At 58.7% G+C, this 13,319-nt stretch overlaps 1 protein-coding gene across 5 annotated transcripts; it reads right to left on the minus strand.

The window, feature by feature from the left end:
- Positions 1–1,441: 1,441 nt before the first annotated feature.
- On the minus strand, positions 1,442–12,540 carry LZTS3 (leucine zipper tumor suppressor family member 3). Of its 5 annotated transcripts, none has more exons than XM_030826086.1 (5): positions 12,274–12,411; positions 6,532–6,756; positions 5,514–5,990; positions 4,313–5,176; positions 1,442–3,971 (listed from the first exon to the last, which is right to left on the minus strand). In XM_030826086.1, the coding sequence occupies exons 3-5, from the start codon at positions 5,970–5,972 to the stop codon at positions 3,273–3,275; spliced, it is 2,022 nt and encodes a 673-aa protein (XP_030681946.1). In that variant the 5' UTR covers positions 5,973–5,990; positions 6,532–6,756; positions 12,274–12,411; the 3' UTR covers positions 1,442–3,272. The 5 variants fall into 5 exon arrangements, with proteins under 5 accessions (XP_030681946.1, XP_012367463.1, XP_030681947.1 ...); XM_012512009.2 differs by having other exon boundaries at positions 6,594–6,756; positions 12,274–12,371; XM_030826087.1 differs by having other exon boundaries at positions 6,572–6,756; positions 12,274–12,363.
- Between the last annotated feature and the right edge of the window lie 779 nt (positions 12,541–13,319).

A 13,319-nucleotide genomic window follows, 5' to 3' on the forward strand; every position in this document is an offset into this window, starting at 1 on the left:
TGAGAGAAATGGATGTGGAGCTGGAGCTTAGGGAGGCCAGAGCTATGGAGCATGAGCCAGGATGATTCTCCACCACCCTAAGAAGGAGGGCTGGGTCCTACTGGGTACATATACTGACACAGCTGTCAGTATAGGTACCTAGACGAGAAAGAGACTCTACTAAACCTCTACCTATTAGAAAGTCCTGGCCCCAGGCTGCCATTCCTGAGGGCACTTGAGATCTGCGGATCAGGGTCTTCGTATCTTGTCAATGCCTTGGCTCTAAGGGGTGTGAAGGAGAGCTGAGCAATCATGCTCCCTCCAGGGCACTATCTTGTAGGGAAGACAAAATCAATGTAGGGAGAACACGTCCCTGCAAGGAGAGGCAAGCCTGACATCCCAACTCCTGAGCTCTGGAGACAGCACTGTTTGAATATCTGGAGCCCCAGACCACAGACACCACTGCTTCGGGAGGGTTCTCTCCCTCAGGCCAGACCAGGGCAAACACTATTCATTGTTATGACTCTGTCCTTGCCAGTAGAACCTAGAGAAAGCAGAGAGCCTACCCCCAAGGAATGAACCATGTTTGTTCCTAGGCAGCCATGACAATCCTGTTTCTCTTTGTAATATTCAATTTCCCATTCTCCCTTGAAGTGGGAGGAGCATGTGACTCAATTCTGGCCAATAGGACTTAAAGGGAAGGGTCCTGGGAGGGCTCTGGGCTTTTACTTTCACGATAAAGTAGGGCAGCCTCAATGCCTTCATGGAGCTGTGGCAACCACTTTGTGGTAAGGAGGGAACAACATGCTAAGGATGGGACAGTGGGAGGATGAAAATCTAGGTCCCTGATGATCCAACAACCATGACACCCACCTCCAGATTTCTTGTCAGGTTGGGGAAAAATAAACCACTCTTTGAGGTCCTTTGTGTTACTTACAGCAGAATGCGTTCTTGATTGTGTGCTTTGAGAGGATGACAGAGGAACTGTTGTAAAGGGAAGCTCTCTGCTGTGCAGCATGCTTGGGTCCCTTTTGCCTTTGGGGCTTCACCATTAATAGCAAACCTGTTCCCAGTCTTCACTTCTATCCATTCGGCCCGCAAACATCTACCAGTTGCTGTAAGGTGGCTTAGGCGACTGCAGGCTGCATCTAGTCGTCCTGCGTCACCTGTTTTCTGGCTAGCAGCTTAGTGTCCAGATTCTTAGCTGGAACCAGCTTTTAACCCCTTTGACAACAGTCTGAGCTGAAGAGAAAGCCCCACTGGGCATATACGTGGCACCACGACTCTTCCTGGGCAACATGGCAGAACTTGGGCTTTGGGCCAACCTCCTAGCACGGCCCAGTGAGGACCTCCAGTCTCATGCGTCCTCTGGGAATTCTGTTTACTCCAGCTTTGCCCCCATCCCCCACCTGGGCCTCACCTCCCACACCTGCAAAGACACAAGCAGGCCAAAGAATACCACTCAAGAGGCTTTTTCCATTTTATTTCTTTGGGAAAGGAAAACAAAAAGTCTTTCCATCACATATGGTAGAGATATATATTTATATATATTTATATATAATTTCTTTTGTGGTTGGACGTCCCAAAGCTGAGTCTGTTCATATTTTTTTCTATTTTTTTCTTACTAATGCCTTCTCTTCTCCCTGCCCCTGTGGCCTAGGTCCAGGTTCTAGGGCAGGTGCAGTGAGGGGTGAATGGAATGGGCAGTGGTTGCCAGGATGGCCTCCCACGCAGCTCAGAGACCTGGTGAGGACCACCCAGAAGGGCTGTGCAGAGGGTTAGAGGCCACACAGAGGGGCACTCATGTTTTTGTGGGGGATGCACAGCTCATTAAACAGTCACCAGTCATGGGAGGAGGCTGGTCAGGGGCTAGGGGACTTGCTCACAGTAGTTGCCAGCTCTCTCCACTTTGCCCCCCAAAACTCAGTCTTGGGGGTGGGAGGAAGAGAGAGTGAAAAAGAGAGAAATACAAGGGCTGAGGGCCAAGCCTCCTCCAATTTTTATTGCTGGTGAATTAGAAATTTGCTTTTCCCTTCCTGTCTCGGGGAGATGGACTCTGAGAGGGCCCCAAGAGAAGTAGCTGACGTTGGCTGACCTAACCCCTCATTCCAGGCCTACCCTGGGCAGATGCTGAGCCACCTCAGGGCGCCAGGAACCTCTCAAGTCAGCCTTGTTCTTCAAAGGCAATCACATCCAACTCTCCCCCCGCCCCCAAAACAAGGGCCTCCGGCTCAGACTTGGGCCAGTGGAGCTGGGAAGTGGGCAGTGCACCAAAGGTCAAGCGGAATTTTCTACTGGAAGAAAAGGTGAGACTTTGGGGAAGAGGCTGCCTAGGAAGATGATGTGCTGAGCATGAAAGCAGAAAGAGGCTGGGGGAATAGAGTGCGGGAAGACATCGCAGACACTCGTCTGACCTCAGAAACTGGGCGAGAAGAGTGCCTGAGAGGCAGGTAGCACTTAATAGCTGTGTTAGAGCCGGACAGTGGCCCTGGGTGTGGGGTCAGCCAAGCAGATGGGGCTGTTGCCCTGCGGGATCTTGGCCAGAAGGGTGAGGGTAGAGCCGAGAAGCCATCAGGCAACGCTTCCCAAGAACAGGAGGACAGATCTTCCCTGGGTGCTGGACTTCCAGCCCGAGTCCTCCCCTCCCGCAACACACACAGGGACACACACTCATGACCAGGCCAGGCTCTGAGGCCTGAGCCCAAGAGATCTTGTGGGGGGAGGGGCTGGGCAGGTAGCCCTCTCAACCAAAGGCAGGCCATCTGCTCCCACTTGTCCTGCCAATCTTCCCAGGGAGGGAGAGCATTGTAGGAGGGAGAGCGGTCTGGAGCCCAGGCTCTGTCAGTTTCAGCAAACCTGGTGCAGGCCCCCTCAGGCTCCATGGCCTAGGAGGTGAGCGCAGAGAGCATCACTAGACACAGGGTGGCCAACAGTAGCAGCCCAGACCCCCAGAAGGACTGGGGCACCTTATGGCACTGCAGGTCTGCTGCCTCCATCTCCAACAAGGGGGTGCCAAGAAAGGGAGCATGACTCCCCCACCACCTAGGATTGCCCCCACTCACCCTGCCCTCCTCCTATTCCCTGCTTTTAGGACGGTCCAAGTGGGCTGCCACGGGGGCAGAGCTGGAGCTAGGAGGGCAGGTGGGGAGGGAGGAACCTGGTCACAGCTGCTTAGAGAACCTCTTTGGTCTGGGGATATGGGGTCTATGGGGAAGAGAGATGGAGGGGAGGGGACACTGGGGACTCTGGCCTTTTGACAGGACATGTGTCAAAATGCCGAGTGCCCAGGTCGATCAGATTTCTGTGGACTCAATGCGCTCGAGGCGGGAGGGGGTCCAGGCCTTCTTCTCCTCGCCATGCTGGGGAGTGGGCGTGCTTGCACCCCCTGCGGCCCCGCGCTCCCGCAGCCGGCGCTCTAGCTGCTGGTTGCGCTGGTACATCTCCACGTAGCTCAGCTGCAGCTGCTTCTGGTACTCAATCACCTTCTCCTTCTCCTCCAGCCACACGCGGCGCTCCTCGGCGAAGCTGGCACCCTGGCGCTCCCGGGCCCGCCGCTCAGCCGCCAGCTCGGCCTGCAGCCGCCCCACCTCCCGCCGCAGGGCCCGCGTCCCGCTCTCCCCGCCAGCCTCCGCCTCCCCGTCCACGGAAACCAAGGAGGCGGCAGCGGCCACCCCGGCCTGACGGCGCATCTTAGCCTCGTCGCTCTCGCAGGTGGCCAGAGCATCCTGTGGTTCGGCTGGGTCCACGGGGGTCAGCGCCGGCTTGAGGCACGCGGCAGGCAGCTCGCCTTCGCCCAGCTCCAGGCTGGCCTGCTTGCTGCTGAAGGAGTCCCGCAGGCTGAGCAGCTGCTCCTCCTTCTCCCGCAGCGAGGCCCGGCCCTCCCGCAGCTGCGAGCGCAGTCCCACGATCTCACTCAACTTCTGCGACACATCTGCCTGCGAGTCCTTCAGCTGCTGCTTCAGGAGGGAGATCTCGCCAGCCTTCTGGCACACCTGGGCAGGAACGGGTGAGAGGAGAAGCCGGGTAAAGGCAGAGCTCTGCTCACCCCAACCCAGCTACCAGATCTGGAGCCAGGGGCACCAACCTTCCCGGGGCTGCAGGCTCAGCCCCTCATCAGCAGCGACGCACCCGATTCCCTGCCTGGACTCAAGATGGGCATGTCTCACCCAAGGGATGGCCTCCGGTCCTCACAGACACTCCCAATTGATTTTTGTCCCCCCTGCTCCCTTCACCACCCCCCGCACCCCGTTATGATAGTGAGGGGCAACTGCTCTGGGGGTTCCCAGAGGGACAGACGGGAGGCAGAGGGGAGGCCCAGATCCCCAGCCCGCACCTCCCACTTAGTTTCCTCCATCCGGGGCAGGAAGTCGGCCTGCTCCTTCTGGCAGGCGGCCACCTTGTCCTCCAGCTCTTCCCGCTGCCGCATCAGCCGGGCCGCCTCCTCCTGCAGCTGCTTCTTGTCCTGCTGCAGCCGCAGCACCTGCAGCTGTAGGCCCTGCTGGGCGCGCTGGGCACGTCGGGCCACCTGCTGTAGCTTCCCGCTGCAGCCCTGCCGCAACTCGGCCAGCTCCCGCTCCCACGCTTTCTGCCGCTCCTCCAGTACCTGGGCCACAGCCGCCTCGCTCTGCTCCAGGCTGCGCCGCAGAGCTGCCACCTCCTGCTCCTTCTCCCACAGCCGCTCCTCCAGCTCCTGGATGAGTGCACTGGGGGAGGGTGGTGAGCAGGCCGCGAAAGGCAGGCCTCCACCTCCGCCCTCCCCAGAGCCCAGGTGGCCTGGCCGCCCCATAGATGACGACGACCCACTCTTGCTGGAGGCCCGTCCACTATCGGAGGTCCCCAGGTCCTGGTAGCCTGACCCCCCACCGCTGCTGCTGCCACTACCACTACCATAGCTGGCAGTGCCAATGCGGTTAATGTGGCTGGTGGAGGCACTGAGGGGTGCCAGGTGCTGGCTGTAGCTGGAGCTGTAGGTGGGCAGGCTTGTGAGGGAGTTCCGGCCTGAGTCTGAGAGGCCACTCCCACTCCCACCCGCTGGAGTCATGGTCCGAGACTTGTCCAGTCCGCCTTTGAGGCCACCAGGGCCCTGCCGTCCCTCAGGAGTCCCATTGGTCTGCGGGGGGCACAAATTCTGCATGGAGTGGAAATTCTTGGGTACGACAGGCTTGAAGGCCGATGGCCGAACTAGTGGTTCTGAGCACTGCAGGAAAGGCAGGAAGGGGCTGGGGGTCAGGATGAGGCCTTGGGCTTGGCCCAGGCTCTTCCCTCTGGCCAAGACTTGTCCAGCCCCACCTCCCACCCCTACTGGATTTCCATCCTGAGGTCCCCCATCTGGGGTTCTACCTCATGGCTCCCCGATCTCTGTCCTTGATCCACCCGCTAGACTTGGCCCCAGGTCCCCAGTCCATGACTCCCCAGCCCAGCCTCCATCCTGCCCCCACAACCCAACATCCAAGAAGGCCCACTTTGCCTTCCTCTCTGGGTTGCCTCCCACCCCCAGAAAAAGGCTGTGAGGGTCTCAGGCCCTGCAGACTGACCTGGTCTAGCTTGCCAGAGGTGGCCAGGAGCTTGGGTGGGTGGCTGGGCTCACGATACTGTGGTGGGGCTTTGTCACTGCCACCACTGCTGCTGCTGCCACCGCTGCTGCCAACCACGTTGCCACAGACATCGGTGTGGTCACTGCCCCGCAGCTCGCCATTGAGGTAGAGGGAGTTGGCGAGACCCTTGTCCTCTGAGGGGTAGCGGCCCGGCCTCTCCCTGCTGGCCCCACTGCCACTGCCTCGGGGGCCAGGGAAACTGCCCTGGCTGCCCCCACCCCCTGTGCGGGTACCCACGCTCTTCATGGCAAACTCCTGGGCATGGGCCACCCCACTGCCCACACTGCCCATGGCCAGGCGGGGATCCGGGGGTCCAAGCTCGGAGGGCCGTGGGGCAAAGGCCAGGAGAGGATCCCGCCCTGGGTCAGCGCGCACAGGCAGCGTCTCCAGCTTCGCCATGACTAAGCCAGGGGGGCACTGTGGGCACAGGTGGGAAGGCAGAGATAGGTAAGACCCTACTCCTATTCCCACCACCCCAGCCAAGCCAACCCAGCACCACTCTGCCCCTCAGTGTCCCCTTCCCTACAATGGGTACAAAAAGTTCCCAGGCATCCAAGGTGAAGGAATAGGGCTGGGATAAAAGAGAGAACTTGGGAATGGGGGCTGCCTGTTGCCCACCTGATAAAGCCCAACCCCCAGGGCTCCATGCACATAGCCCCCAGCGTTGCTCAGCTCAGCTCAGCATTCCATTCCTAAACTTCTGCCTTAGCCCCACCTCTGCCATGAGCGTCCCAGGCTCAGTGACCCTCTCAACTCTTTACTACAACCCCAGAATTTTGGGGTTCTTTATCTTGGGTCTGGGACCCTAATATCCCAACCTCATGGGCTGGGGAAATGAGGTTGGAAGGGGAGAGCAGTACCTGAACCCAACAGGGAACCAACCTCAGAAGTTAGGGGAGGGAGAGAAATACACCCCTATCCAAAAATTGAGGGTGGGGGTCCTTCCCAGCCCCCTAACCTAAGGTGTTGCAGTCAGGGCAGAAGTGGAAGCTCACTACCAGCGCAGGCTTCTCTCCTTGCCTTTCCAAGGGGTTGAGGGGCTGACGGGTCCTCAAGCCTGGGACCCTCCGAGGCCCGGTCTGCAGGGGCCATGTGCCTCACTCTCGCAGTCGGGGCTCGGCCCGAACCAGCTGCGCGACTTTGGAGGGGCCGACTGAGCCATCCCGGACTGCAGTTTTCTCCTCTGCGAAATGGGAGGAATGAAGGACCTACCTTGCGGGGCTGCCGCGTGCCAGGTGCTCCGACGCGGCAAGCGCCTGAGGAAACGGGGGTCTTGGGGAGTGGGGGTAGGCGACGCACATCTGGGTCGCGGGTGGGCGCCGCCAAGGGCACACCCTGTCCCTCGCGGATGGACGGGGGCCGCGGCTGCAGTAGGTGGCAGGCCTGCCCTCCCCAAGGTCTTCCCAGCTCGGCCGCACCGGGGCCCTGGGAAGGCAGGGCCCCCTTCCCGGGATCAGTCCTCCGCAGAGGTCCCAGGGCTGGCTGAGGCCGGGGCAGGGGACGCAGTGGCGCCAGCTGCTGGCGCTGACTGAGCCTCCCTCAGGGCCTGCGTTTCCCACAGGTGGGCGGTGGGAGGGGAGGGGAGGGGCCGCGCACCCTGCAGCGCCCTCAAGGATCCTGCGCCTGCCAAACCCCGCAAAGAATTCACTGCCACCAGGAAGACTTCCTGGATTACTACCCTCTCCCGCTCCCTGTGGACCTTGACCCTGCTCAGCTTACCGTGAAGCCCTCCGAGCCCTTCTGTGGGTGCACGTCCCCCTCCCCCAAGGCCGGCCCACAAGCGCAGGGGAGCCAGGCCTCGGGTTACCTGTGCTCAGGGAGGCCGTGCTTCCTCGTTCCTTTGTCTCAAGTTCGCACCTGGGAACACCTGCCCCAGAGATCTGCATAATGCAGCCAGGCGGGAGCACCAGGCAGTGTCTGCCTCGGGTTAGACCCTCAAATAAGTGTGTGGGAAATGGGAGAGGGCACCCTTCAGGCCTTTTCCCACTACACCCTGCATAAACCAGGCAGGGAGCCTTCCTTCCCTATCAAGTTAAGGGGCCCACGTGGCACCCTATGGCCCCATAGACCATCTTCTACCCAGATGCGCAGTTCTAATGCCGTGTCCCTGGCCCAGACCAAGGGAACCTGACAAAACTGTTGTCCTTCGGGAGTCTTCTGGCCCCCACACCAGGAATGAGAGCTCTAGGTTGTTGGAAAGTTCACTACCAAGCCTGTCCACTGTCTTTGTAGAATTCCATTCTCAGCATCTGTCCCCACAGGTGTGGAGAAGAGCACTTCACCTCCCTCCTCCCGTGGACCCGTCTGTCCCCATAAGCAAGGGCAGGACTAGGATGAGGACAGAGAGGCACATAGGGCACAAATGAAGGGCGCAAACAGCAAGTACACAGCCCTGAGTGTGACAGCCTCCTTCCCTTTGTGCCTTGGGTCCCTCTCTGGCCTCACTCTAGTCTCTGCTCTGCCTCTACTCCCCAGCATACTCCAGCCCACTATGCCTCAGCCCCGCAACCACCTCGTACCTTAAGCATGGCCCCTTCCCTTGCCATCTCTGGGTGCAATGTGGGGAGCAGCTGGGGACTGGGAGGATGAAGCCTGAAAGTCCTGAGGCTTGGAACCAGTAGGAAGGCCTGGGCAGGGTTTGGGAAAGAACTGGCAAAATTTCATACAGATGAGGTCAGGCGGTGGGGACAAGGGAGAACTCTGGACTGGGCACCAGGGTGGGTGCGACACTGTTAACATGATAGGGGGAGACTGCTTGCGGAAAATAGTTGCTTTGGGAAACACCAGAGGAAGATACCTCTCAAGCACTAAATGGAGGCCAAGCAAGGTGGCTCATGCCTGTAATCCCAGCACTTTGGGAGGCCAAGGTAGACAGATTACTTGAGGCCAAGAGTTCAAGACCATCTTGGCCAACTTGATGGAACCCCATCTCTACTAAAAATACAAAAATTAGCTGGGTGTGGTATGCATTCCTGTAAGCCCAGCTACTTGGGAGGCTGAGGCACGAGAACCCCTTGAACCTGGGAGGCAGAGGTTACAGTGAGCTGTGATTGCACCACTGCACTCCAGCCTGGGTGACAGAGCGAGACTCTTTCTTAAAAAAAAAAAAAAGCACGAGATGGAGAGAGATTGAGATCATCAGTTTTCAAGGGTGCTGGGGGTGGGGGCCAGCATTGAGCCAGGGAGCAAAGCCCCAGAAGTCTGGAAGGCACTCTGGGAGCAGGAAGAAGGCCAGGAGAAGGTGGCCCTGAAGGTCAAGATTGGGGGGATTCAAGAATGTGGGAATAGTTTCCAGTGTTAAAAATAACAGGGCCAGGTAACATTGGGGTTGGAGAGTGTGCTGCGGATTTAGGAGCTGGTTTCGAGACATCACCAATGTCTATGTCAGAATGGTTTCAGAAAAGTGCTACAAGTGCCGGATGCAGTGGCTCACACCTGTAATGCCAGCACTTTGGGAGGCCAAGGCGGGCAAATCACTTGAGGTCAGGAGTTCGAGACCAGCCTGGCCAACGTGGTGAAAACCCGTCTCTACTAAAAATACAAAAAATTAGCGAGGCGTGGTGGTGCACGCCTGTAATCCCGCTACTCAGGAGGCTGAGGTGGGAGAATCACTGGAACCTGGGAGGCAGAAGTTGCAGTGAGCTGAGCTCATGCCACTGCACTCCAGCCTAGAAGACAGAGCGAGACTACGTCAAAAAAAAAACAAAAAACAAAACAAACAAACAAAAAACAGGCCGGCGCGGTGGCTTACACTTGTAATCACTTAGGCAGGTCCAAGACGGGTGGATCCCCTAAAGTCAGGAGTTCGAGACCAGCCTGACCAACAGGGCGAAACCGTGTCTCTACTAAAAATACAAAAAAATTAGCTGGGTGTGGTAGTGCATGCCTGTAATCCCAGCTACTCGGGAGGCTGAGGCGGGAGTATGGCTTGAACCCGGGAGGTGGAGGTTGCAGTGAGCCAAGATCGCACCACTGCACTCCAGCATGGGTGACAGAGCAAGACTCCCTTTCAAACAAACAAACAAAACGGAACAAAAAAAGTGGTACAAAACAAAGGCAGTCCACAAGGGTAGAGGAGTGCAGAGAAACACATGGCAGAGTTCCTGCTAAAAGAGAAGACAATCATTTAAGGAGGTTTGAGATTCAAGGGCTTTTTTAATTTTAAAATTAACCATGGCAGAAACCTAGGTGTTAATATGCTGAGGGAAGGTGCCAATAGTGAGATGAAAGATCTAGGCAAGGGGATAGCAAGGTGGCTGCACCAGATACCTGAATCTGGGCAGGAATAAACCTCAACAGTGATCATGTTGACCTTGAGTGACAGGGTATAATGTTTGGGAAGGTGCTTTGTAAACTATAAGGGGCAATACAAACATGTAGTACACCTTCTCTGAGATCCGGGAAAGGACAACCTGAGCATAGGTTGGGGCTGGTCATAGGCCACTCTGCCCTACTGTTTCTCTAGAGTGTGTGTAGTCCCCAGCAAGTCTCAGATGCCTCGAGTCGTGGATGGAAACAAGGTCCCAGGACCATTATCCTGAGCCTCCTTTCTCCGTGCTCTACCTGGGGAATGCTTGACTATCAACCCACAGAAGCTCTCTCTGGAGCCTCACTCCCTAAAGAGCTTCTTGTCGTAATTGTAACCTGTCATGGTTAACCCCTTGCAAGCATGCCCTGCCCCTTGTCTCTCCAAGCTTTGGCTGCTGCAGCTTCTTTCCACAAAATCCCAGCAGATAGCCGGGCGTGGTGGTGCGCGTCTGTAATCCCAACTACTCGGGAGGCTGAGGCATGAGAATCGCTTGAACCCAGGAGGTGAAGGTTGCAGTGATATTGTGCCACTGCACTCCAGCAGCCTGGGCAACAGAGTGAGACTCCCCCTCAAAAAAAAAAATAAATAAATAAATAAAAATAAATAAATAAATAAATAAATCCCAGCAGGACACCGACAGGACAAGGAAGGGGATGTTTCCCTGATAAGCAGGAACTGAACCGAGAGGAAAGGTCAGGGTCCTGAACTGGTCCAGGTAACTGAGCATGGTCTGCAAAGGCAGCCTCCTGGGATCAGTGCACCACCCTGGGATGACAGCCTGTTGCCTGACTGCCTCGATCTCTGTCACCTCAGCCCTCAGTACCTGGGGCATTATTCACAGTATTAGCGTCATGAGGGGGCCAAACGGACTCTACCTGACAGTTACACGTACAGGTACCTCCAACTCACCCCTCAACCTGTGTCTCTTCCAAAGCTAGGAACACTTGGGGTCTCAGAGGCCCCAACCCGGGCCCATTCTATCTCCTAAAAATCTCTAGCCAGCCCCTCCATCCAGCACCCCTGCTGGGGGCTCCTCACTGGACTTTCTTCTCCTGCACTCCCTCCCCCAGGCAGCTGCCAGGGGACTCCTTCTAAAGGACAAAGCTGATCTTTCCCCTGCTCTGTCCAAATCCTTCCATGAGCAAGACCAAGTGCAGTAGACAGAGTTCTGGCAGCATCAGCTCCAAGTGTAAATCCCAGCTCGACTGATTAGGGGTGCAACCTCATGCAGGTTATTTCACCTCGGGTTCTCACACCTACCTTGCAGGCATTTTAAGAAGTAAATGTATTATGGGTGAAATGCCTGGTATTCCTCTTGGTCCCCAGAACCAGAGCAGAGCTTGCAGCGGGTCCCCAAGGACTCTCCTGATGCCCCTCCTCTATCTCCCCTGACCTGAGCCCCTCTCTACTTCACACACAAGCTCTTGCCAGCTCTCTGTGCCCATCCTACGTGCTTCTAGACCAGTCCAAAGGCTGGTCTCAGGACAGCATCCCTGATCTCCACCCCCAGAGGGGGCGTCTTGGACCACTTGGCTCAGGACACCCCAGGGAGATTTCACTCTGAGGCCTCCCCAGGGCTGGCCTGTAGGTTTCCCAGGGGCACAGAGGGCAGAGTCCTGGGGGTCTCTGGGCCCTGCACCAAGGAAATGCAGGGCAAATGCCTGTGGGAATGCTAGTTATGGGCAATGCAAAGAGGCAGTGAATCCAGGCAGGGAGACCAGGAGGGGTTTCCAGGAAGCAGGACTGAGGGAGGAGAGGGATCTGGGGGCACTGCAGGGCTTTTGGGGTGCAGAGATATCCAGAACTTCTTGGTTGGGATGAATGAGGGTAGATCCATCTTCCCTCGGTGGCCTAAGCACTGGCGGCGGAATGGGCCCATCACCTAGCTACTGGCTCTGATGAAGCCGGTGTTTCAGGACTGAGGGGGCCGAGAGCGCCCCCTCCACCCCGAGCACACACACGCGCGCACACACGAGCTTCTGCTGGGGGTGGGGGGGGGGGTCGCCATTCACCAGCAGCCCACGGCCCGCAGAGCCAACTGATAGAGACCCCAGCCACAGGCCACAGGACCTGGGAGTCCCTGCGATGGGGGAAACCCCGCCCGCACCTCCCCAGGCTCCCCACCAATGCGTGTGGCCCCGGGGGGCGGGGCGCAGAGGGAAGAGGTGACATAATCCGAGCCGCACCCCCTCTGGCCGCCACCTCCCCCCAGGCCGGGCGAAGCATCCATGACATCATCCGCCTCCTCTCCGCTCCCCTCCCCCTTGGGACCCTAGCAGCGGGACGCGCCCCCTACCCAGTCCGGGTCAGGTCTGACATGCCGCGCAGTGCAGCAGGCACCGCGGCAGGTCGGAGCCGGGAGGGATGCCACGATGGGCCTGCCTCACTTACTCGCTGCCTCAGGGTCCTGCGCGGGGTCTCCGACACGGGCGCCACCGGCCCGGCTTGCTGGCGCAGCCCGAAGCACGCCCGGCGGGGCGCGCGGCGCGGGCCCGGCTCCGCTCCGCGCCCCTCCTGTTCACCGCCCGAGCCCCGCCCACCAGCGGCTGCGGCAAACGCGAGCCCGCCCTCCGGCCACGCCCCCCGGGGCAGCCAATGCCCGGGCTGGGGCGGGGTGAGGCGCCTTAACCCCTTCGTGGCTGCGCTCCGCCCGCGCATGGGACCCTCCGCCTCACCCTCTCTAGGGCGCAGCAAGTCCGCCACGAGCCCCTCCGCTCATCGCTCGTTACCCCTCCGGCCCTTGGGCTTGGGCTCAGGCCCAGTCGTTCCTCTGCAACAAATCCAATGGAACCGCGCCCTCCCTGAATCCCACGTCTAGGAAGAGGAGGAGGAGCCCCTCTTGCTTGGGGGAATGGGCTCCCGACTCCGAGCCCCGAGCCCCATTCCTCTCCCGCGCCAGCTCTTCGGGACGCGGCCTCCCAGCGGACGCCCTGAGACCTTGCAAGTCCGCTAGGTGGGGTCGGGACGAGCCGTCGCGGGTGGAAACACCCGGCCGAGAAACGACCCGCCCGGGCGCGAGGACCACGGGCTGTCGTGCAGGAGGCGTCGAGGGGCAGTAAACTCCGTTCGTGACCAAACGGAGACGATTTGAAACTTGCTGCTCACACTGGATCGCCGTCTGGAAGGTGCGACGGGGAAAAAATACACATTACACTCCAGCAGGATTGAACGCTTTCACCCTATGCCCCGCGCCTGGCGTAACGCGTGGCTCTAGACCACACGCTGTAACGCGGGGTGAGAGGGAGTGAGGTGGGACTTCGTACCGGACCCAGAGCGCCGGCCTCGCCCGCGCGGGCAGCGTTCACTGTGGGGAGTGCTCACTTAGCCTAGGGCGGCCGGGGAGAACTGCCGGGAGGAGGGAGTCGGCCTTGAATTGAGGCCTCAGCCTTGAATAGGGTGGGGAGGCAAGCCTAGCCGAGAGTTGAGCACTAGCAAAA

This window comes from Nomascus leucogenys, chromosome 13 (genome assembly GCF_006542625.1).
Source record: "Nomascus leucogenys isolate Asia chromosome 13, Asia_NLE_v1, whole genome shotgun sequence".
NCBI lineage: Eukaryota > Metazoa > Chordata > Mammalia > Primates > Hylobatidae > Nomascus > Nomascus leucogenys.